At 51.1% G+C, this 25398-nt stretch overlaps 2 protein-coding genes across 3 annotated transcripts; both read left to right on the forward strand.

Annotated features, from left to right (window-relative positions):
• Positions 1–456: 456 nt before the first annotated feature.
• B9d2 (B9 domain containing 2) lies at positions 457–6473 on the forward strand. Of its 2 annotated transcripts, XM_006988037.4 has the most exons (4): positions 724–894; positions 1265–1356; positions 3331–3456; positions 5906–6473. In XM_006988037.4, the coding sequence occupies exons 2-4, from the start codon at positions 1269–1271 to the stop codon at positions 6217–6219; spliced, it is 528 nt and encodes a 175-aa protein (XP_006988099.1). In that variant the 5' UTR covers positions 724–894; positions 1265–1268; the 3' UTR covers positions 6220–6473. The 2 variants fall into 2 exon arrangements, 1 of the variants encoding a protein (XP_006988099.1); XR_013052152.1 differs by lacking the exon at positions 1265–1356 and having other exon boundaries at positions 457–894; positions 5906–5920.
• A 1054-nt stretch (positions 6474–7527) lies between these two features.
• On the forward strand, positions 7528–25398 carry Tgfb1 (transforming growth factor beta 1). The gene is made up of 7 exons (XM_006988036.4): positions 7528–8155; positions 11527–11687; positions 13322–13439; positions 16173–16250; positions 16397–16544; positions 24608–24761; positions 25098–25398. The coding sequence occupies exons 1-7, from the start codon at positions 7801–7803 to the stop codon at positions 25254–25256; spliced, it is 1173 nt and encodes a 390-aa protein (XP_006988098.1). The 5' UTR covers positions 7528–7800; the 3' UTR covers positions 25257–25398.

Here is a 25398-nt window from a genome sequence, read left to right on the forward strand (position 1 = left end):
AAAAACTACACAGAGAAACCCTCTCTCGAAAACAGCAACAACAACAAAAATGAATTTCGCAATAACTCTGAGAAAGAAATTGGGACTTAATTCTTGATAATTCTGGGGGAACTCTGAAAACGGAAGAGAAAAATCTACTTCCCAATTTCTCTAGTGTCAGAATAGGGAGATCCTTTTTCCCTCAAGCTATATAACACAGAGAGACCCACGGTGGGAGTTCCTTTAAGTAGGTGTCAGCGGGCTCCATTCTGACTTATGGACCCGAACAGGAAAAGTGTTTTATTGTTGTTTTTGTTTTTCGAGACAGGGTCTCTCTGTTTAACAGTCCTAGCTGTCCTGGAACTCTCTTTGTAGACTAGGCTGGCCTCGAACTCAGAGATCGAACAGCTATTAACAACCCCCTCTCACTGTTTTTTGTTTTTTAAAGAAAGCAAACAGCGTCAATAGATCTGCTTATCGTGTGAAGTCGATATGGAGAAGAAACAATTGGCGCTCAAACTTCCTCAATGGCAGTCTAGACAGAGCAGCCTAGCCACACCCCCAACTCTGGGGCGTAACACGTCCCGGGAGCTGCTAGACCTACGCAGCTTTCCCAAAATGTACCAAAAGACGGTGTCCATCACAACTACGCCCCGCCCCAGAGGGCAGCTACAGCGCCAATCATCAGCACGCTGGGCGGGCACCAGGGGAGGAGCCTGCTGTTGCCCCAGCAACAGCTGGGGCACTCGAGGAGAGCGCAGCTGCGGAGGTATCTATCACAGATCTCCCTCCGCCCGGAAGGGCCCGGGTGAGGCGCGAGACCAGCCTCGACGGCGCCCGCAAAGAGGAGGAGGCCAGGCCCATGAACTCCCATCCCTGCGGCAGCTTTCGTTTCTAACCGTCAAGTACGCGGAGGTAGGAATAACGCATGCGCTACGCCTAGGGGTGGGGCTAAAGCGGCCCCGCACCCGCGACGCATGCGCCTTTTGAAGCTGGGCTGATCTGTCGCAAAGAGGCGGGACCTTGCACGTCCAGGGGCGGGGCTTTCTAAGGGTCCGAGACTTGGTGCATTTGTGCAGGCTCCCCCCACCTCTGAGTGTCCTCCCTATTTCTCTTGGGCTTTTCTGCGGAGATGGCTTGTGCCGGTGGTGAAGACGGGTTGATGGAATTAGCTTGGAATCACAGTACTGCTCTTTACTTGATGGGCTTCAGTTTTTCCAGCTGTCTGATGGAAATAATAATACACTTAGCTCACAGGGTCGTGATTGAATTTTTCCCCTCCTAGAACCATGGCTGAAGTGCACGTCATTGGGCAGATCATAGGGGCCACCGGTTTCTCTGAAAACAGCCTCTTCTGCAAGTGGGGCATCCACACAGGTACCCTCCCCAGGCCTGATTCATCTCCCAACCAATACCCAGTCCCTTCCCCGAGCCTAAAGTCTCCGTGTTCTTCCTTCCGTTCTCCACTCCTGGCTCAGACCATGCTGTCTGCTTTTTTGTTTTGTTTTGTGTTTTTTCGAGACAGGCTTTCTCTGTGTAGCTTTGGTGCTGTCTTGGATCTCGCTCTGTAGACCAGGCTGGCCTGGAACTCACAGAGATCTGCCTGCCTCTGCCTCCTGAGTGCTGGGATTAAAGGTGTGTGCTGCCACCACCCCCCGTGCTATCTGTTTTTTGTTTGTTTGTTTTTGTTTTATCCTTTTCTCTCAGGTTATCCCACCCTCTGACAACACAGCCCCTTAAGGATGTGAGTTAGAACACATGCACTCATTTCTAGTCCTTGGGCCAGTAGACAAGCTGGGTGTGATGATGTACATCTGTAATTCCAGCACCCAGGAGGATTTACAAGTAATGGGGCCAGCCTGGGCTACACACAAGAGACCCTGCCTTGAAGAGCACATAATAATTATGAGATTATTGTAAATGCTAGGAAGAAAAGAAACAGACTGATGGAATAGGGGCTGATTTGGGGGGTCAGGGACCAGAGAAAGGCACAAGTGGCACTTACATTGGGCCCAGGATTTAAAAAGGTCAGAAATAGGGGCATCCAGTAACAGACCTTTCCAGGCAGAACAGCCACTGCCAAGGCCCTGAGGCAAGGGAGCAGGAATGGGACAGTGAGGCTAGAGAGTGGTGAGGGAGGGAGGGAGGGGGGAGTAGTGGCAGATGAGTTCAGAGAGGTGACAGGAGCCATGCCACACATGGGGTTCGTGGTGATGGTGAGGAATCTGAAAGCTGGGGTGGGGTGGATGGGATTAAGAATCCCAGAGAGCAGATGAAGTGAATGCATTTCCTAGAGGGTTTAACGTAGCACCTGGCATTTAGCACTCAGTGTGTGGACACTATGCCTGTTATTCCTCACTAGAATCAAGATGTGCTCTCGGATGGTACCTAGCCTCTTCTTAGTCTTCGAACTAAGCCTCTAAATGTGGGGTGTGACTAGTGAGGAAATGATGTTGGGAATCTCATCAGTTGGGGGACATGGGCAGAAGGATCAGAAGTTCAAGGTCAATCTCAGCTACATAGCAAATTTGAGGCTAGCCTTGGCTATATGAGACCTTGTCTCAAAAAAGGAAACAAGTGATGCTTGGAATACAGCTCATCAGTAGGGCATGTGCCTAGTATGCGCAAGGCTCTGGATCACTTCCCAAGCAGCAAACACAGAGATTAATAAATGAATGATAGCTTAAAAACTAATACTCCATACTTGCTATGAGTCCTAAAATTATGAGATTGTATTATTTGTCACTCACTTTATAGCTAGAGAATACTAAGGTTGCACAGACAAAAGGAGGTAAGACTAGGGGCTGGGAATTGTAGCTTGTTGCTAGAGAGCTCTTGCCTAGCATATTCAGTGCCTTGGATTCCATCCCCAACACTGCAGAATACACAATACGTATGTGAATAGTACCAGGATTAATGAATTTATTTATTAATTGGTTTTCCGAGACAGGGTTTCTAGGTGTAGCCCTGGCTGTCCTGGGAACTTACTCTTTAGAACAGGCTGGCCTCGAACTCACAGAGCTCTGCCTGAGTTCGAGGATTAAAAGCATGAGCCACCACTGCCGTCAAACAGTTTGAGGATTTATTCTCTTTCAAGCACTCTCCATGTCCCTCCAGTTTTCCTTTAGACCTGAAACATATCAGGCAGCCCAGGGAAGCCTCAGACAAACTCCCATGCTAGATTGCAGGTGTACACTTCTGGTGCCACGATCTGAATCCAGATATTTGGCTCTAGAGTCTACACTGTGTAACTCCCACCCCCAGAGGAAAACAATCTTGTAGCCATGGCGGGGTCCCTTCCTGAAGGCTGCTACTCAGCTCCAACCCTCTGTGTCCTGGTTCTCATTACAGGTGCTGCATGGAAGCTATTGTCAGGTGTGCGGGAGGGCCAAACACAGGTAGACACCCCTCAGATAGGGGATATGGCCTACTGGTCCCACCCCATTGACCTGCACTTCGCCACCAAAGGTCTCCAAGGTGGGTACAGGATGAGAGGAGTGGGGCCAAACTAGGAGGGGCTGGGGTCAGAACTCCATGGCTGTCCCTGCTCCCCATACTTTGTAAATCCCTTTTCTGGCACAGCCTCCTCTAGAGATGTGGATTTGAGGCCTGACCCGAGCTGTAGAGAACCCCAGGCCCATGGAATGTGGCGGAGGTTGGAGTAGAGAAGATATCAGGGAGGGGGGGTCAAGTGGGAGGGGGGCTGCCTTCCAGTAAAGGGCAATGGAGGAGGCTGGGCGGAGCAGAGAGAGCTAGATGGGGAGGAGAGGCGCGGGAAATGAGCCAGTTGCTGTTGCTCACAAAAGCAGAGGCCCTGCTCAAAGGGGAAGTGAGTGTACGAGGGAGGGGGGGTATCATATCAGCACAGCTCTTCTGATGAAAACAGGGCAGATTCTGGGAAATGGCCTGGGCATTTCAGCAAGATCGGTACTGTTGACTGAGTCTGTGCCTGTCCACCTTGAGCAGGACATCCCCCATCAAGACAGGACTCCAAGTCCTGTCTTAACGTAGAAGACAGACCAGTTTCCAGATGGGGCCAGCACAGAGGCCATGGGAACCCAGAAGGCTCTGGGTGGTCACATGACCTGCTAGGGCAGAGAGCAGTTACCGCCTTGCTGTAAAGGGCAAGGAGGAACACTAACTAGGCCCAAAAACAAAGACAGGAGAGGGAGGGATGGAGGCAGAGAGCTGGAGCTGGGCAGAAGGCTCAGGCTGAAGAGTGAGCCAGGCATTTGATGGCTGTGGGAGAAGAGGACGGGTATGCTGTGGGAGGAGCAGAATACAGGGTCCCCGGCTGCAAAGGCGCTAAGACCATCTCCTGAAGGTTGTGAAGAGCCCAGGAAGAAATGGACGGACCTGATTTTGCTTTTGAACAATCTTACTGGCTTCTGGGCAGGTGATGTGTTAGAGGGTGAGGCAGAAAAATAAACCTTCATTTCTTCAGCTCTAGCCTTAGGCTGGCTTCCCCTTGATTTCTTTCTTCTTAATCCCTCATTCTGCTCACCATCAAATCCTGTTGGCTCTAAAATCCCCTTTGAAATACATCCTAACTTCTGTTTCTCACCCTCTTCCTGCCCTGTGCCCACTCGGACCAATCTCTCCGTCTTCACTGTGCCCCCAGGCCTCAGTTTGCACCCCACATGCAGCTAGCAGTAGCCTGAGAGGCCCTAAGTCTGACCACGTCCTTCGTCTGTACGGAATCCTCTAGCAGTTCTCCTTTTACTCATGATAAAAGCTGGAGTCTTCCCTAGTGTCACATGGACCTATGGAATCTGGTCCATACCTCTGCCCTACTCCCCACAATTCCCCATCCTAGCTACACTGGCCCCACCAGGCTAGCTCGGACTTGAGGACTTGTGCATCGGCTGGGATCTCTCATCTGCTAGCTGCCTAGATGGCCCACTGCCTTTAAACATTTGTGTAGCTGTTGCCTCCTGGTTGGTTTGTCTGCTTTTCAGCTAGAGCCTCTGAACATAGTCCAGGCTAGCCTAGAACCTCAGCATCCCAAGTGTGCACAAAAAAGGTCACCCTTCCAGATGTGGTCTTCCTATATAGCTCTGGTTGTCCTGTAGAGTTCATTATGTAAACCAGGCTAGCCTTGAACTTTGGGGTATCCTTTTGCCTCTACCTCTCAAGTGCTGGCATGACAGCCATATACCACGGTGCTCAGCCCCAAATGTCACCTTCTTAGCAAAGCTTCCTTTACTCCCCCACCCCTTCCCCAAACTACGTCCCCTCCTCCTCCTCCCTCCTCGGCGTTATTTTCCTCCACAGCAGTTATCACCATCTGACATACCCTGTAATTTACTTATTTACTATGTTGGTTGTCTGGGATGTCAGCTCCATGGGCAGGAATTTTTGTCTGCTGTGTTCATCGCTGTGTCCCCAGCTTCTAGAGCAGGGCCCAACAGGGAGGGCTCAGGGTAGAGGGGAAGCTGGGTCGGGTCTCAAGCACTTGGACTGTCAGGCTAGGAAGCTCAGCTGTGCTTTGAGGACACTAGAAACCTAATGAAGGGGTGAGGTGGGCTGCACTGGGGAAGAACAGGCGGGGGAGAACAAAGCAGGCCCAGAGGAGAGACCGTGGGACGGGTCTAGCTGAGGTGCTGGCCTGGGGCTGGGAGAGCAGTGGGCTCCACGCAGGGAGACAGAGGAGACCACAAAGGGAAGTCAGCAGAGGCTTTTCACACTCACGAAGTTGAGCGTTTGTACTGTGGCACAGGTGAGCCCAGGCAGGGTGTATTTATAAAGATCCCTGTTTCTACTATGTGGAGTGGATGGGGGATGGGAACCCAGAGAGCAAATTAAGGCAATAAGCAAAGGCCAAGGACTGGGCCAAGGTCTCTAGGACTTCCAAGGAAAGGGGAACCCAGGAGCCTGTGGCTGCCTCCCTTCATCTCTCCTTTGTCTAACTGCTCTTGTCCTGCAGGTTGGCCTCGACTCCATCTCCAGGTGTGGTCCCAGGACAGCTTTGGCCGCTGCCAGCTTGCTGGCTATGGCTTTTGCCATGTGCCGAGCAGCCCAGGCACCCACCAGCTGGATTGCCCTACATGGAGGCCCTTGGGCAGTTGGCGGGAACAGCTGGCACGGGCCTTCGTGGGTGGTGGGCCACAGCTGCTGCACGCAGACACCATCTACAGTGGAGCCGACCGCTATCGCCTGCACACGGCCGCGGGGGGCACAGTGCACCTAGGTATTGGCCTGCTGCTGCGCCACTTTGATCGCTATGGTGTGGAGTGTTGAGGGACTTCACCGCCACTCGTCACCGTCATCTACAGCCCGAGGAACTCTTGAGCACAGGATGGCACAGCTGTCAAGAACACGGACTCTGGATATTGACAGTCTTGACCTCACCCAAGTCATGGCCCCTCTGTCCTACCTAGGACTGTAAAGCCAGGAATTCCCCCAGGCCCATGCGCCACTGAACTACCCGGTAGTAAGTCTGTGGGTTACAGGGACTCGAGGGATTCACTTAATAAAAACTCACGGGTTTTTCATGGGTATGGTGCCTTCTTGTAACCTCGGCAGCTCTCAGATGTCCAGTCTTCTTGCCTCATCCTCCTTGACACCTTCCTTGGTAGACGCAAAGTCTGTCCCAGCCTTTCACTCTCTCCATCCCAGGTCCTCACCTCTAACATCTCCTCTGGGACCCTGTTTTCTCATGAAGTCCTCATTTTCCCATTGACCCTTCACCAACCCCCAAAGCCACGGGGCGCTTTGGTCACCGGCTTTGGTAGCGCTCGACCGCCAGGAGGCAGCACCCTGGAAGTGGGGCGGGGCCGGGGTGCCCGTCCCCTCCCCGCAGGGCTGAAGGGACCCCCCTCGGAGCCCGCCCACGCTAGATGAAGACGGTGGCCCCCCCATGCCCTCCCCCTGGGGCTGCCCCCGCCCTGCGTGCGCTTCCTGGGTGGGGCCGGGGCGGCTTCAAAACCCCCGCCGCCCCAGCCGGTCCCCGCCGCCGCCCTTCGCGCCCCAGGCCGTCCCCCTCCTCCTCCCGCCGCGGATCCTCCAGACAGTCAGGCCCCCGGCCGGGGCAGGGGGGACGCCCCTTCGGGGCACCCCCGGCTCTGAGCCGTCCGCGGAGCCGGCCTCCGCCCGAGCCCGCAAAGGAGCAGAAGAGGAGCCGTCCAAGAGGCCCCAGAATCTGAGTCGAGCCGCAGCCGCCGCCACTGCGGGGAGGAGGGGGAAAAGGGGTGGGAGGAGGGACGAGCTGGTTGAGAGAAGAGGAAAAAAAGTTTTGAGACTTTTCCGCTGCTACTGCGAGCCGGAGACGCGGGGACCGTGCTGTCCCGCAAAGAGGCAGGACCTAGGAACTCCAGACCACCCTGCTCACCGTCGTGGACGTTTGCTTGCTACACGGCGTTCCTCAGACGCCCCCATTCCGGACCAGCCCTCAGGAGCCGCAAGCCCCGCCTCCCGCGAAGACTTCACCCCAAAGCTGGGCGCACCCCTTGCACGCCGCCCTCCCCCCCCCCCAGCCTGCCTCCTGAGTCCCCCGCATCCCAGGACCCTCTCTCCCCCGGGGGCCGATCTCAGACCTGCTGGCAGTAGCTCCCCTATTTAACAACACCCACTTTTTGGTCCCAGAGAGCGCTCATCTCGATTTTTTACGCCCGGTGGCATACTGAGACACCCTGTGTCAGAGCCTCACCGCGACTCCTGCTGCTTTCTCCCTCAACCTCAAATTATTCAGGACTCTCTTCTACCTTTCCTTGGGAGACCACCCCACCACCACCACCACAGCCCTGCAGGGGCGGGGCCTCCGCATCCCACCTTTGCCCGGGGTTTGCGCTCTCCGCATTGCCGCGGGGCGCCGCCTCCCCCATGCCGCCCTCGGGGCTGCGGCTACTGCCGCTTCTGCTCCCGCTCCCGTGGCTTCTAGTGCTGACGCCCAGGAGGCCAGCCGCGGGACTCTCCACCTGCAAAACCATCGACATGGAGCTGGTGAAGCGGAAGCGCATCGAAGCCATCCGTGGCCAGATCCTGTCCAAACTACGGCTCGCCAGTCCCCCGAGCCAGGGGGAGGTGCCGCCCGGCCCGCTGCCCGAGGCCGTGCTGGCTTTGTACAACAGCACCCGCGACCGGGTAGCAGGCGAGAGCGCGGACCCGGAGCCCGAACCCGAGACGGACTACTACGCCAAAGAGGTCACCCGCGTGCTAATGGTGGACCGCAACAACGGTGAGCTCGGAGGGGCCCGGGGAGCCGGGAGGGAGCCCGCAGGGGGCGCCGGAGTGCAGGGGTCATTGGGAGGAAATTGCCGGCAGAGGAAACTGGCTGGAAGGAAGGGGACCCCTAGGGGCGCGGGGAACGAGGGTGTGGGTGTCCCAAATTGGATAGCGCTTAGTCCCTACCACAGGTGTCTGGTCTTGGGGAGGAAGAGACAGTGAGCGAAAGTGGACCTCTTCTAGAGGGCGGCAAGATCGTGGCGAGAGCCCCCTTTAGAAGAGCATTTGTCAGGTTTTTGTCGTTTTTAAATTGCCCTTACGGTGCTTAAAACCGCAGGGCTCGTTGGGATCCCTTTTAGAAAGGTAGAGCCCGGCTCAGGAGAATGGAAGGAACCCAGCATTTGGGAAAGGAGAGGCAGCGTGCAAAGCTGACGCTAGATCGGGTCGTGAGATAGAAGAGATTCAGGGACAGAAAAAGTAGGGAATGAGGACCCCAGAACTGCCAGATAAACTCTCAAGTGGACTCACTTCCAGAAGGCGCCAGGCTCATGCTGGATAGGGAGATCTCTGGAGTCACCGTGGGGTTGCAAGTGATAAATTAATTGAAAAAGGGAAGTGAAGTTGTTGAGAGAAGGCTAATGGGAGAGGAGCGGAGGTGGTGCGGAAACGAGCCTGGTGGTGTCACGGGTGTTTTGCTAAGGGACGTAAAAGCGCGCGAGCGGGCAGGCGAAGCCCAGTGGAGGAAGTGAGCGAGTCCCCAAGAAATCTACAATACTGGGTTCATTGGAAAGGAGTCATAAAAAGTGGGGAGACCGGCGTGGGAAGATGGCCCCGCGGGGCAGGCGGGCGGGTGGAGCAGGGATACCGTGCCATCCAGGCGTGAGTGGTGAGCGCCCCTCGCCTGGGCGTGGAAGGGAGTGGCTAAGCCCTAGGAATCGAGCCCTAGGGGAGCAGCTAGGGGTTGGGGGGGGGGGAGTCTGCAAAACCCAAATGAGAAAACCGAGTCAGTAAGGGTGAGAAAGCCCCACGTGGGTGCCACGCGCGTGGGGAGGAGCCTGCGCTTCCTAAGGGGGTAAGAGGACCCCACAGAGCTGAACACTGGCAGGCTGTACCTTCTGAGTCCCAGTTCCTCCTAGGAGAGGCTGGGGAAAACCCAGCGTCCGGCCGCCTCGCCCTCCTCCCTTCCCTTTCCTTCCCGTGCCCGGGAGGTGGGGGGGCGGGGGGGGGGGGTGGAATCGCTTGGAGCCTGGGGCGAGACGAGGCAGGTCCGGATCCCGCCCTCCCTAGGCTGTTAGTCTCCCGCCCTCCTCACTCCAGCAGTGGGCGGGGATACTCACGGCCCCGCCCTGTCGGCACCCCCGAACCCAGGCACTTTGCGTGACCCGGGAGCTTTAGGGAGCAGTAGCCCTCCAGGTTGCACATTGCTGTACCCAGCTGTGGCTACGACCTAATGACACCTCTCCCTGGCCACTACTTAATGTGACCTTTTCGATGGAGAAAGTCCTTTCCTCTCCGCCGCCCCCCCCCACTGTATTTCTTCTCAAACGCATATCTCTTCCGGCATGTGCCTCCCCCATTTCCGCGTCTCCTCTCCCACATACCTACTCATCTCTTTGTCTCCACCTCCCTCTGTGGCACCCATAATCCTTCCTGCCCTCATAGCTCTCCCTATCTGTTACCCCCAGCTAAGATGTTCTTTCCCCTTCTTTTGAGGTTTGCTGAGTAACTGGACCAAGATTAGGGCCCGTAGAAAAAAGGAGGCACGGGGAAGAGGTGTCTTCTGTCTTTCCTTCATCGCTGCCTGGCACATCATCATCTCATATCCACTGCAGGAAGCCAAATGCAGTTGCCGTAGTAGTAGTCGATACAGGAATTCAGGATCTTACCCCTTCATCACCCACCCCCAACCCAAAATCCTCTGGTTTAGGAAGCCCTCTAGTGAATGGACCTCCATCATTCATTCTTACCTAGAAATGCACTTCACGGCTAACTGGCCTGGAAATGGGCTAAAGGCGGAAGTAACTTATGACACCGATAATAGTAACATCACACTGGCCAGGAAGTAGCAGAGGTTAGGCATTAAGACTAGAGTCTGCCGAGTGTAGTGGTCCATGAGTGTAATCCCAGCATCCCAGGGGTAGAGGCAAAAGGATTACTTCAAGACCATCCTTGGATACATTATTAGTCTGAGATCCTGTCTCCAGAAAGGAAACATAGTAAACAATCACCTGGAGCCAGTGGCTGGCATCTTCCCATGTTGTGAAATGTCAATGTGTTTTAAGTGATGTTTTTACCATTCACTGTATTCCCCTCACATCCTTTTAAAAAAATAAACAGAAAAAAAAAAAGAAAGAAACCCAAAAAATATGGTCTCAGTAGATACACATAGGCTAATATACCCGTGAAGATCTTCCTGACTCAGCTTCCTCAGCGCTGGTTGCAGACTTGCACCGGCTAGCATACTTTAGAGTATTGATGTATTACATCTTTAGCTTTGTCCTGTGTCTTGACTGCTCCCGTAATCCTGGAATTGGGTGGTGCCTTAGAGTTAAAGAGAGGAATTTGCCCACCACAGGTTACACAGTGCTTCACTTACAGCAGCCTGGGTTGGGGGTCAGAACTTAACGGTACCACTGTTTTCCCAAAGATTGATGGGAGACTGGCGCAGCGATAGAGCACTAGCCCAGGGTCCACCACAAAGGCGCTGGAGGTGTGTTTCAGCTGATAAGCTGTTGCCAGGAACCTGCGAGTTGAGCTGTGGGTATGGTGCAGTGCAGGAGCACCCGAGGCCGTGAGGCTGAGAAGCAGCGACAAGGAGACTTTCTTGATCTCCCACATTGTGCCTGTGTCCCTTACTCTAGAACTTTCTTTTGTTTGGTTTGAGACTTGGTCTCGTGGAGCCCAGGTGGGCGGGCCTTGGCAGCTGTATGCTTGAAGGGAACTTGACAGGTGATGCCTCATGGGATGGGTCAGACTTAGCAGAGATGAAGCACACCCAGACAAGGAGAAACCTTCCCCAGAGGTCAGCCAGCTAGAAAAATCAGTGCTGGCTGGAGAGATGGCTCAGCAGGGAAGAGCACTGGCTGCTCTTCCAAGGGTTGCTGGAGCCCACATGGCAGCTCACAGCCATCTAGGTTGTTCTAGGGCATTTTGCACCCTCCTCTGTCCTCCACAGGCACCAAGTATGCACGTTGTACACACACACAGCCCGAACACCTGTATACACAAAATACAATTTAAAGTTTTAAAAAAAAAAGTATCAAGTGGACTGCGTACCTGGGGGGCCTCAGGATCAGGGCTCATGGGCTCAGAAGTGGGGTGCCCCTGTTCCTCCCATCCTTGTCACACAGCTGATGCCTTCTCATTCTGCTCTTCCCCACCTAGCAATCTATGATAAAACCAAAGACATCCCACACAGTGTATATATGTTCTTCAATACATCAGACATTCGGGAAGCAGTGCCTGAACCCCCTTTGCTGTCCCGGGCAGAGCTGCGTCTGCAGAGATTCAAGTCAAGTGTGGAACAACACGTGGAACTCTACCAGGTGAGGGTTTGAGCCTGAGAGGTAGCACACAGGCCATCAGTGCAGAGGTGTGGCCAGGTGGCCCAGTTTTGAAGGCTACGGAGTCTGCATAGCCAGTCCTAGAGGACAGAAGACAGATGGTGAGTCCTAGGGTTTTTTTGGAAACACTTAGACTACATCTTATTAGCTGAATTTGGGTGGCTGAACTCTAAAAATGCAGAAAGAGCCAGGAATCTGTGTTTGTATATACTTGCCTAGAATCCCTCTATGAGGGACTGGGGGTGTGGCTCAGTGGTAGAGCCCCTGCCTAGAATCCCTCTATGAAGGGCTGGGGTGTGGCTCAGAGGTAGAGCACCTGCCTAGAATCCCCCAGTGAGGGGCTGGGGGTGTGGTTCAGTGGTAGAGCCCCTGCCTAGAATCCCCCAGTGAGGGGCTGGGGCTGGGGCTCTTCCTCCCCCAGTGCTGAGATTAAAGGTGTACGCTACCTCTACCACTGCCTGGCCAAAAATCAATTTTTAAGCCTGAGTATGGTGGCTCACACTTTTATTTTTTTATTTTTATTTTTTTTAGATTTATTTATTATGTATACAGTGAGTGTTCGGCCTGCAGGCCAGAAGAGGGCACCAGATCCCATTATAGATGGTTGTGAGCCACCATGTGGTTGCTGGGAATTGAACTCAGGACCTCTGGAAGAACTGCCAGTGCTCTTAACTTCTGAGCCATCTCTCCAGCCCCCCCCCCTTTTTTTTTATAGGCTCACACTTTTAATCCCAGCATTCAGGAAACAGAGGCAGAAGGATCTCTGAGTTGGAGGCCAGCCTGGTCTACATAGTTAGCTCCAAAACAGCTAGGGCTACATAGAGAGACCAGGCCTTAAAAAAAGAAATCCAGGGCTGGAGAGATGGCTCAGTGGTTAAGAGCACTGGCTGTTCTTTCAGAGGTCCTGAGTTCAATTCCCAGCAACCACATGGTGGCTCACAACCACCTGTAATGAGATCTGGTGCCCTCTTCTGGCCTGCAAGGACACATGCAAATAGAACACTGTATACATAATAAATAAATAAATAAATAAATCTTAAAAAAAAGAATCTGAAATAAGGCTGAGTGGTGGTGGCACACTCCTTTAAAAAAAAAGAAATCCATTGTTGGGAAGACTGTTTTGTAAATGCACAATAATAATTATAAATAAAGTAATAAACTGTAAGCAAATAAATGAGAATATTACCACTCTCCCAAAGGCAGGATGTCAAAAACTGCTGAACTGTCTGCTCAGTAATATGAGCAACAACCATGTGCATTGTGGGCCATCCCAGAAGCCATGGCTGATCATTCCACCGTGGAAGAAACTTAGGCCCAGAAAGGGAGAGATGTAGCCATGGCTCTCAGGCCGGGGTACAGGCTAAGGGGCCTCATGGTGTCTTGACCACAGCCTGGGTTGTTTTTCTCCCATCTGCTTTCTGCTCTTGGGGGCTATATGTGAGATATGTGAGGGTGGAGTCTGCAGGGCTGCTAGTGTGACATGTCCAAAGCCAGCGTCTGTCTGGGCATTATCTGGAAGCCACCTTGTGGGGACAGGCAGCACAGGGTTTCAATCAGGGTATCTGGGGGCATGATGGCGCTACCCACTCCTCTTTGCTTTGTTTGTTTCCATTCAGAAATACAGCAACAACTCCTGGCGTTACCTTGGTAACAGGCTGCTGACCCCCACAGATACGCCTGAGTGGTTGTCTTTTGACGTCACCGCAGTCGTACGGCAGTGGCTGAACCAAGGAGGTGAGATTGCTTGTCTGTGCCCACCTCCAGTGGGGTCAGCCCTATTGCTTGTCTTGGCATCACTGGTGATGCCAAGCACCCCCTCACCCCAACCACACAAACCTGATAATGTCAAATAGTACTCCACAGTTCTCACCGATGGATCAATCGGTGATTGATTGTGATTCCCTGAACTCTGCCAGGTGATGCTAGGGACGCAGCAGTTCCCAAACAGCTCCAATCTTTGCCCTCAGTAGACCTCATGGTCCTTTGGATAATTGAAGGAAGAACCGACTTCCAGCTAGGTAGTGATGACTCAGAGTGGAGAGGGCTAGAGTTGAGCACTCAGGAGGTGCCTGACTGTCTGTATTCAATCTGTATTCAAGGAGGGCTTCCTGAAGGAGGGGGGCATCTGAGGTAATATCTTTGTGATGGGTAGAAGCTACCAGGAAAAGGAGATACAAGAGTGCCCTGTATCAAGGCTCTGCAGCCAGGGAGATCCTAACATGTCTGTCTGTTAAGGAGGAAATAGTCTTTCCCTGTCTCTGTCCGAAGTACTTGGATCTGCCGTCTTCTCTCGTCCTTAGATTCATTCAGTAAATGCCACAGGTTTTGGTTATGTATGGTCTTGTGCTCGAGGCTGAGAAGGACGCAGTCATAACCTGGGTCCTGGCCTCATAAGGCCCACAAGGTCTCTCCAGACATCAGTAAGGTTTTCCAAAGCCCTAGCAGTTAGTAATGGCCCAGAAGGGAGACCTACCTACACAGAGCAGGCAGGGCGTAGAGGAGGGAAACCCAAGGTGCTGTAAAAACCCAGGGCAGCTTAGGATCTGGGAGGACTTCCTGGATGAGCGTGAGTGTGGAGAGACTCATGGGATGTGTGGTTTAGCCAGAGGGATGATGGGATTGAGCAGGTTGGCACCAGGAAGAATGATGAAAACCATTGGGCAGAGACCTAGAAGGATCTCTTCTCTCTCCATTGATGTTGAGTCTGAAGCATCCAGTGCAAGGCCTGGTATACAGTAGGAGCTTAAAAGTATCGTTTATGTGTCCACTCAAGAAACATCTCCCATAGCCAGGTGGTGGTAGTGCACGCCTTTAGTCCCAGTGCTCGGAAGGCAGGGACAGATAGATCTCTGAGTTCAAGGTCAGCCTGGTCTACTGAATGAGTTCCAGGACAGCCAGAGCTACACAGAGAAACCCTGATTCAGGAAAACAAGAACAAAAGGAAACATCTCCCTTGGGCTAGTAAGATGGCTCAGCGGGTAAAGGTGCGTGCTGCCAAGCTTAACGGCCTGAGTTCTATCCCCAGGCCCCATATGGTAGAAGGAGAGGACAAACTCCTACTAGTTAACCTCTGACCTCCACACACACCCTGGTGCATGTGCGCTCCCCACAACAAATAAATAAAATTGGCCAAATGAGCAATTTATTATAAAAAAAAAAAAGTCTACCAGTGCAGGGTAGAAATCAGCTTATGTTTACACCGTGCCTTTGCCTATGGCCCCCTATGTGGCCTTGGCCAAGCCACATCCTTTTTGTGTGCTTTCATTTCCTGGCCTATAAAATTGAGGTGTTTGAAGATTAAAGGACCTTACACAGAGTTTAGATCAGGGCCTGGCACCTGCGTTAGGTCTCAACTCACCACTGTACAACACTGCTTCTGGCCCTTGGCACCTGGATCCCGGGGGAATGTTTATTTTTATGACTGAGGGATCAGGTTTTGCAAGGCACAAAGAAAACGGGGGCCCAAGACAACATGCGTGATGGTACACAAGCCTACCAAACCCTGCACTTGGGAGGCAGAGTCAAGAGGATCAGGAGTTCAAGGACATTCTTAGACACATAGTGAGTCTGAGAATTAGAGGCCAGCCTGAGCTACACGAGACCCTATCTCAAAAGAAAAAGAGAGCTGGTTCAGTGGGCAAGAGCTTTCACATTGTAAGAATGAGAACCTAAATTCTAATCCCCAGCGCCCATGGGCGAAAGCCCAGACGTAGCATATACCTGTAACCCCAGCATTGTTGGGGTTGAGTGTATGTGTGGAGACAGGCAGACACACAGCTCTGTGGCCAGCTAGCCTAGCCAAAGGAGCAAGCTCAAGTTCAGAGAGCTGTCTCAAGACGATAAGGGGGAAAGCAATTGAGGAAGACACCCAACACCGAGCTGTAACCACACACACACAAACACACCTTATATAATTATTCTGTATCTCCATATATATATCACACATATATAAAATAGGCATTTATATATATGTGTGTGTGTGTGTGTGTGTGTGTGTGTGTGTGTGTGTGATTTTTTAAAAATGAAAGAAGGCAGGGAATGGATCTCTCTCATGCATGTTCTGAGAACAATGAAAGACATAAATTAGGGGTTGGGGATTTAGCTCAGTGGTAGAGCGCTAGCCTAGCAAGCACAAGGCCCTGGGTTTGATCCTCAGCTCAAAAAAAAAAAAAAAAAAAAGGAAGATGTAAATAGTCAAGCAGAAATGTCAGAGCCCCTGCCTGCGATGGAGAAAGTGAAGGGATGTCACAGTGTGAGAGGCATGTGTCTCTTCCAGAGCCTCTGCGAGGGAGGGATTGATGCTTGAGCTGAGCCCTGAATAAGGGAGAGAAGGGCCAGCAACTCAAAGAATAGGAGCAAGAGTGAAGTGTGGGGCGACACAGGAAGGAGCCCCTGGGGTTGGCAGCTTCCGGCCTCCTCCCTCAAGCCGGATGAGTCATAACCTCAGACTCCTTCCCTCTCCCACAGACGGAATACAGGGCTTTCGCTTCAGCGCTCACTGCTCTTGTGACAGCAAAGATAACATACTCCACGTGGAAATCAACGGTGAGCCAGCTTCCCGGGTCCAGCCCGACGCCTGCTGTGGTCTCTGTGCCTGTGCATGCATGTTGAAATCTCATTTGCTCCTTGTTCACCCACACATTCCTCTAAGTGTGTGTATGTCTCTCACCCCAACATCCAAACCCAAACAGGGATCAGTCCCAAACGTCGAGGTGACCTGGGCACCATTCATGACATGAACCGACCCTTCCTGCTCCTCATGGCCACCCCCCTGGAGAGGGCCCAGCACCTGCACAGCTCAAGGAACCGCAGAGCCCTGGATACCAACTACTGCTTCAGGTGAACTTCTCTGCCTTCCACTGAGGCTGTGCAAGCCTGGGGCTTGACTGCCGTCTGTGGACTGGTGTGCCACCATTGATGCCTGCTTAGTACTCTTAGCCTGGAGGGCTTGGGGACGCGTTCCTGATTCTGTGGGCAGCTGGGAGTCCTAGAATAATGGGGTGTTTTCTTGCAGGAGGGTTGGGATCAGAGAATTCAGGAAGGTTGGCACAAGAGTTAGAAGTCTGGGTTGGAAGGTCAGCTTGTTGGATTTTAAGTTCTGGATAGCTGGATTTCTGCCATATTGGAATTCTAATGAAAGAAGGATTTAATGTGAGCAATTGGGTGTTGGCTTCAGGAAAGCAGGACTGTTGGGATCCTAGCATTTGGGCTCAGAATCAGAAAGTGGTCTGCATTAGGTTCCCACACTCTTGGCGGACTGTGGTCTGCTGGCCGATGCAGAGTGGGGTGAATACTGGGGTGAATGGTGGGATCTGGTATGGGGATGTTAGCACCAAGGCTGGAGGTGGAGAAAGCCAGAATGTGAGTCTCTTGGTCAGTGCACTTGATCTTGTAATGTTGCCGCCTGAGGAAGTTAGGAGGTGAGACTTCCTGAGATGTAGGCTTAGAGGTTGGAGTGTTGGAATACAGCATTGAAATAAGAGACTCTGAGGAGCCGAGATCATCTAGAGTCAGAAAGTGGGGCTTCTGGGGTGTCCAGATTGCTTACAGAATGGTCAACTCTTTTAGTTTGTTGTTTTTAAATTATATTTGTGAGCGTGTGTGTGTGTGTGTGTGTGTGTGTGTGTGTGTGCGCGTGTGCGCGCGTGTGAGCGCGCGCGTGTGAGTGTGTGAGCATGTGTGTGTGTGTGTGTTTGTGAGCGTGTGTGTGTGAGCGTGTGTGTGTGTTTGTGAGTGTGTGTGTGTGTGTGTGTGTGTGTGTGTGTGTGTGTGTGTGTGTGTAGCGGCATCCGTGTCACATGACCGTCAGAGGACAGTCTTTGGGAGTCCGTTCTCTCCATGTGGTCCCAGAAGTAGAACTCGGGTGATGAGGATTGGCAGCAAGTGCCTTTCCCCACCAAGCCGTTTTGTAGCCCTGCTTTGCTCTGTTTTTGTTTCAGACAGGGCTTTGCTGTGTATTCCAGGCTGGCCTCAAATTCACTTCTTTAGCTCAGGCTGGCTTGAACTCTCTGGCCTGGGATTATAGGTGTGTACAACTGCTCAGTTCCAGAATGCTGAACTCATACCAAGCCACTCCTGATGCGAGAAAGTTGAAATGCTAGATCTCAGAAGGTTTGAAATCCAGGGTTCAGTGTTGAGGGCTGAGAGCAGTAGCCAACCTGCCCCTTCTCGTCTTCAGACAGCAGAGAGCGTGGTGTTCCCAGGCAGCCCTTGGCTGGACTCAGTCTTCCTCCCTGGCACCGTCACCACCTTTTGCTGTCAATCTTCACATAGGAACAGATCAAGGTTTTGGCAGATGAATAAGAGTACAGGTAGCTCCGCAAGCTCTGTTCCCCCACACCGGAGAGCAAACCTAGGGAAACATGAAAATCGCTCTCTGTTTTGGCTGTGCCTGATGTATATGTGGGCTCTGGAAATCCAGACTCAAGTTCATACTTGCATAGCAAACACTTGACTCCCGGAGCCATGCCTCCAGCTGTGACAACCAAGATTATGCATGGAAGACCATGGTGCCACTTGGGAAGGCTTGTCAAATAGAGCGCCCATGATCTGCCAACTACTGTGTTTCCCTGAAACAGGGGCAGACAGACAATACTCAGCAGAGCACCACAGGCGGTGGGAATACAGATACCCAGCAGAATACAGATGGTGGGAAACCTTGTCAGTTTCTTCAACACATACAGCACAGAGAGGGAAGAGAGGGCAAGAGAGGTAGGAAGAGAACAGAGGGGAGAACAAGAAAGAAAGGGAAAAGAGACATATATGGAGTATTTTGGGAACTATGAACTTTGAGCAGTATTTGATTTTTAGTAAGTTGCTACTAAATTCTTACCTAGGGTTTTATTGTTGTTGTTGCTGCTTTTGTGATTCTGAGGAGGGAACCCAGCACCTTATACATGGTAGAGAAGCAGTCTCCCACAACCCCAGCCCCTCACTGGGGGATTCTAGGCAGGGGCTCTACCACTGAGCCACACCCCCAGCCCCTCACTAGGAAATTCTAGCAGGGGCTAGAGTCACTAAGCATATTGATTTATACTTTTGGCTCATGTTTACATTTTTAAAATATTCTTCACTTTATTAGAGAAAGTGAAATTTTCTATAAAAGCCAAATAAGCAAATGAAAAGAATACAGGAAGTAGGTAAAATGAAATTAGCCACAAGTTGGCAACTGTTGATACTTACAATTGTGAGGATGTGAACTAGTTAAGAATCCAAATTCAGTTGGGCAGTGGTGGCGCACGACTTTAATCCCAGCACTTGGGAGGCAGAGGCAGGCGGATCTCTGTGAGTTCCAGGCCTGCCTGGTCTACAGAGTGAGTTCCAGAGCAGCCAGGGCTGTTACACAGAGAAACCTGTCTCAAAAAACAACATGAAAAACAAAATCCATAATTCAGAAGTCCAATATTTAGCTGTCCATGGTGGACACAGCCATAATCCCAGCACTGAGGTAGTAGAGGCAGAGAAGCAAGTTATATAGTGTGTTTGAGGCAACCTGGACTGCATTATTAGACCCTGCATCAAGAAAAGGGTAGGGTGTCTGGAGAGCTGGCTCAGCGGTTCAGAGCATGGACTGCTCTTGCAGAGGACCCAGATTCAGTTCCCAGCACCCACGTGGTGGCTCATAACAATCCATAGCTTCAGTTCCAGGGAATCTGATTCCTTTTTCTGGCTTCTGTGGGCACTGCACATACAGGGTACACACACATCTGTGCAGGAAAACACTCATACACATAAAAATGTTTTTAAATAGCGAGGTTTGATGGCAAACATCTGTAATCTCAGCACTCAGCAGGCAGAGACAGGCAGATCTCCATTTGAGTTTGAGGCCAGCCTGGTCTGCACAGCAAATTTCAGGACACTACGCAGAGAGAGCCTGAATAATAATAAAAATAAAATAAATGGGGAACAGTACTTAACCTTTGATAAAGGCTATGTAAACATCCCCGTATCCCAAAAAGTTGTACAATCTGAAATGCTTCTTCTCGTCGGGTATTCAGTTTGTATTGTAACAGTCTCCAGACTGGCAAAGGAGGCTTGAGAAAGTCATTGTGCAATTGGGCAACACCTAGGACTACCTCCCAGGAAGCCCCGGTATATCATGGTCACCTGGAAAGCTGTTGTTCTTCAGCCCAGCACCTATGGTTCGGCAGGAATGAGCAGGTTGAGTCCACAGGGACCTCAGTGTCAAGAGTTGGGAATTCTGTAGCTCTTGTCCTGGGGGTTGCTCATGATCAACCCCCTTGCAGCCACATTGTCCTGTTGTGTCTTCTTCCAGAATTTCTCCCTGTGGTATACCTATGTATATCCTTGGATGCTTTACTTTTCGTTGTTTGAAACAAGGTCTCCTTATGTAGCCCTGTCTAGCTTGAAACTTCCTGAATAGACCATGGCTTCAAACTTGAAGCATTCTCATTTCTGCTTGCTTATTGCTGGAATTACAGGTGTGCAAAGCCATATCTGCCCAGCTAATGTTCTTTTTTAGTGTGCCAAATTTTAATAAGTTTGTTTTGTTTTGTTTGTTTGTTTTTCCAAGACAGGGTTTCTCTGTGTAGTCTTGGCTGTCCTGGAACTCACTCTGTAGACTAGGCTGGCCTCAAACTCGCAGAGATCTGTTTGCCTCTGCCTCCTGAGTGCTGGGATTAAGGGCAAATGCCACCACCACCTGCCTGGCCAAATTATAATTTATTTTATTTTTATCATTTTATTTTACATGTATGGATGTTTTGTCTGCATGGATATATGTTCACTGTGCATTCATGGTGCCCACAGGGACCAGAAGAGGGTGTTGGATCCTCTGGAACTGGAGTTACAGATGGTTGTGAGCCTCCATGTGGGAGCTGGTAATTGAACCCAGGTCCTCTGCAGTAACAGCCAGTGCGCTTAACCACTGAGCCACATTTTAGAGTTATTTTTGAGGGGTCATGAAGAGGAAACTTGTATTTTCCTTCTTTGAGTTACTTTATTCTGTTTCTGAAAATAACCACGGGCTACTGCTGAGATTTAGGAAATCCAGAAAGCTATCACATATGTCCTGCCAGCCTCTTTATTTATAATGGAATTTTAATTGTACTATGCCTGCATCTTTATATCATGATTCTGATTCATGCCATGAACACAGATGCTAAAGTGTCTTTTTGGTTAGCCTGGGCTACATGAAGTCTGAGCAAACCTAGGCTACATGATGAAACTTTGTCTCAACTATCCTCCCTCATTTGGGGATCATGCAGGGTGAGGTGGTAATTGCCTGTAATCCCAGCACTTGGGAGGCTAAGGCAGGATTATCAGGAGTTCAAGTCTAGCCTGGGCTACATAACAAAACCCAGTCTGAAAAAAATGAAAGACTGACCAGCACTTAGAAGGCAGAGGCAGGTGGATCTCTGGAGTTTGAGGCCAGCCTGGTCTACAGAGTGAGTTCTAGGGCAGCTGGGGCTACACAAAGAAGGTCTCTCTCAAAAAAACAGTAGTAATATGGGGGCTGGAGAGATGGCTCAGAGATTAAGAGCCACTAACTGCCCTTCCAGAGGTTATGAGTTCAATTTCCAGCACCCACATGGTGGCTCTCAACCATCTGTAATGAAGTCTAGTGCCCTCTTCTGGCATGGTTTACATGTAAGCAGAACACTGTATACATAATGAATACATAATTTTAACAGATCATACACCCAGCATTTGCTGAACATCCATTCTTTAAGAGACACTTTCACAACTGGGTGGTAGTGACACATACCAGCCTGGTCCACAGAGCTAGTTCTAGACAGCCAAGGCTACACAGAGAAACTCTTCAGGAGAGGGGGGAGCTTTCCCATGGCGAGAGGGAGACAGGTAGTAAAAATAATGCTGAAATATTCTGAGAAGGAAAATAAATCTGGCAAAGGGGCCAGGTTAGAAGCCAGGACAGGAAAAATGAATATTAGAAGCCAAGGGTGGTAGTACACATTTGTGATCCCAGCACTTGAGAGGCAGAGGCAGGAGGATCAGGAGTTCAGGGTCAGCCTTGGCTACAAAGGGACTTGGAGTCTAGTCTTAGCTACATGAAAGCCTGTCTCAAAAAAGGAAAACAAATGAACGAAAGAAATATTGGAAAGCCCGGTGGTAGTGGCACACACCTTTAATCCCAGCGCTCAGTAGGCAGAAGCAGGCAGATCTCTGAGTTTGAGGCCAGCCTGGTCTAGAATGAGTTCCAGGAGAGCCAGGGCTACACAGAGAAACCCTGTCGGAAGGAAGGAAGGAAGGAAGGAAGGAAGGAAGGAAGGAAGGAAGGAAGGAAGGAAGGAAGGAAGGAAGGAAGAAAGGAAGAAGACTATTTAATTTTCCTATTCTGATTAAGACTGTGCTACTGTGGAAATTTCAGGTGTAGATAGAAGCAGCAGAGGTAATATAGCCCTCTTCCAGCATCTACATTATCAGGATTTTTTTTTAACCGTTTTTTTTTTTTTGTTGTTGTTGTTTTGTTTTTGTTTTCAGGATTTTTTTAAACAGTTTTTTTGTTTGTTTGTTTTTGTTTTGTTTTGTTTTGTTTTTTCAAGATAGAGTTTCTCTGTGTAGCTTTGGAGCCTGTCCTGAAACTCACTCTGTAGCCCAGGCTGGCCTCGAACTCACAGAGATCAGCCTGCCTCTGCCTCCTGAGTGCTGGGATTAAAAGCGTGCGCCACCACTGCCCGGCATTATCAGGATTTTTGACCCACTTCAAATATGGACAGTTTGGGGCTAGAGAGATGGCTCAGCAGTTAAGCTGTTTTTCCAGAGGACCCAGGTTCAGTTCCCAGCACTCTACATGGTCACTTACAAGGGCAACCATCTACAACTCCAGTTCCAAAGTATGTGGCACCTACTTCTGGCCTCCTTGGGCATTGCACACACATGGTGCACATAAAACTTATGTAGGCACACACGTACATACAAATAAAAATGAATTCATAAATCTTTAAAATATAGAAAAAGCCAGGTGTGGTGGTACATGCCTTTAATCCCAGCACTCGGGAGGCAGAGGCAGGCTCATCCCTGAGTTGGGGGCCAGCCTGGTCTTTAGAGCCAGGGGACAGCTAGGGATACACAGAGTAACCCTATCTCAAAACAAACAAACAACATCAAAAGCCTACAGAGATTCACATTTCCTTGTAATAATTGTAGCATTAAATTCCCAGGATGGAATTTAACAGTTGTTTCGGTGGACACTTTGGGGGGTAGTGCACAAGGCCCATTAGAGAAGGCTGTGTTGATTTGTGTAATTGATACTTACTGAGCATCTGCTGCACCCAGGCGCTGTTTTCAGGCGTTAAAGATCCCTAGGTGATAGATAGTTGAGCTAAGGTGGATAAACACGTTTTTATATATTTATTTGTTTGTTTTGAGGCAGGGTTTCACCATGTAGCCATAGCCGGCCTGGAACTCCCAGAGATCCAACCCTTCCTGCTTCTCTGCTGGGGTTACCGCCATGTACACCGCCATGCATGGGTTTATTTTTATATGTTGTCGGTTGTTCTTTAACTCTTTTGGGGGGGGGGCTGCCACCCACCTCCCAAAGAAATCACACACAGATGCTTTTCTTAATTATAAATGCCTGGCCTTAGCTTGGCTTGTTTCTTGTCAGCTTTCCTTAAATTATCCTGTCTACCTTTTGCCTCTGGGCTTTTACCATAATCTTATTTGTGTAAATCTTACTCTGTGGCTGGCTGGGTGGCTGAGTATAGCTGACCCCTAGCGTCCTCCTTTCCTTCTGGATCTCTCCTGCTCCCAGATTTCCCCTTCTATTTAATCTCTCTGCCTGCCAGCCCCGCCTATCTTTTCTCCTGCGTAGCTATTGGCTGTTTAAGTCTTTATTATACCAGTGGGTGTTTTAGACAAGCAAAGTATCACAGCTTCACAGAGTTAAACAAATACAACACAAACAAAAGTAACACACCTTAAAATAATATTGCCCAACATTTATATTCAATCATTATTTTATGTGAGTGCGCACACACACACACACACACACACACACACACACACACACACACCGTGGCACACACGAAGAAGGCAGAGGACAACTTTGTGGAGCCTGTTCTTTCCTTCCATGTTTATGTGGATTTGGGGAGCCACACCCAGGCCATCAGGTTTTCAAGGCAGGCTTCTTTATCTGCTAACCCTGAGCCAAGCTTAAATGAAGTAAGTAAAGGAAGAAGTCAGGCAAATAACACATGCAAAGGCCAAGGTAGGATCGATTGTGTTTTGGCTTTTTGAGACAGTCTCACGTAGCTCAGGCTAACCTCAAACTCACTATGTCTCCAAGGAAGACCTTGAATTTCTCATCATCCTGCTTTATCTCCCAAGTGCTGGGATTACAAGTGTGTGTCCCCCACGTCTGGCTAGGACTGTGTCTGGGGACTAGAGAGGAAGCCTTTGTGGCTGATGTGAAGGTGGGCGAGAGAGGATGCTGAGGGAAGCCAGATGCACCTGTGACTCATGGTGATAACTTAGGCATTGGCTATAAACAGGACATAGGAGTGATGTGACAAGCAAGTGGCCCCCGAAGGTAGCAGTCTGTTTCATTTGTGCCATCCAGCATCACAGGGCCTCACAAAGTAGTGGTTCAGTAAACATTCATTGTACTAACAGGACATGTCAGCACACGTGGGGCCCTGGGATGACTCTTCTGTGTTCCATGTATGGATGTGACATGATTTTATCATGTCCTCCCCTTGAGTGGGGCTTTCTCCGTGCTTGCTGTGAGCCCTGCAGATACTTACTAAAGTCTCAGTGCTGCACTCAGTGGGATGTGCTTCGCCAGCAGGCCAGGATGGTTGCTCTCAGTGTTACTGTTACCGCAGAAGTCTTGGGGAGGCTGAGCTGCGGGCACCCTACAGGCTGGAGGGGGCAGCATGGCTGTCCCTGCTCCTAACCTGCATTCCTCCTGCCCACAGTTCCACGGAGAAGAACTGCTGTGTGCGGCAGCTGTACATTGACTTTCGGAAGGACCTGGGCTGGAAGTGGATCCACGAGCCCAAGGGCTACCATGCTAACTTCTGTCTGGGGCCCTGTCCCTACATTTGGAGCCTGGACACACAGTACAGCAAGGTGGGTCTGGCTCATGGGACAGGATGGAGCAAAGGCTGGGGCGGATGGGGAGAGAGAGAGGTTGGACCAGTGCCGAGTCAGCGGGATAGGGTGAAAGGGAAGCAGACGAGACAGAAGTAGGGAGAGGCAGAGGATAAGGACAGATGACGACAGATAAGAGAGACAGACAGAGCAATGGGAAGAGAGAGATGGGAGAGACAGAGATCGAAATAGCCTGGGAGAGAGAGGTAGACAGAGATGGAAGTTGGGGAGAGACTCAGATAAGAGACATAGAAATGTAGAGATACTGGTGGGGAGAGCCCGTGGACCCTGGTCGTGACCCTGGCCCGCCCGCAGGTCCTTGCCCTCTACAACCAACACAACCCAGGTGCTTCGGCGTCACCGTGCTGTGTTCCACAGGCGCTAGAGCCGCTGCCCATCGTGTACTACGTGGGCCGCAAGCCCAAGGTGGAGCAGCTGTCCAACATGATCGTGCGCTCCTGCAAGTGCAGCTGAGGCCCCGCCCCGCCCCGCCCCTCCCGGCAGGCCCGGCCCCGCCCCCGTCCCCGCCCCGCCCGCAGCGCCCGGGGCTGTATTTAAGGACACCTGCACCCCCAAGCCCACCTGGGGGAGGGTGTCCATTAAAGGTGAGAGAGGA

Source organism: Peromyscus maniculatus, chromosome 1 (genome assembly GCF_049852395.1).
Source record: "Peromyscus maniculatus bairdii isolate BWxNUB_F1_BW_parent chromosome 1, HU_Pman_BW_mat_3.1, whole genome shotgun sequence".
Lineage (NCBI taxonomy): Eukaryota > Metazoa > Chordata > Mammalia > Rodentia > Cricetidae > Peromyscus > Peromyscus maniculatus.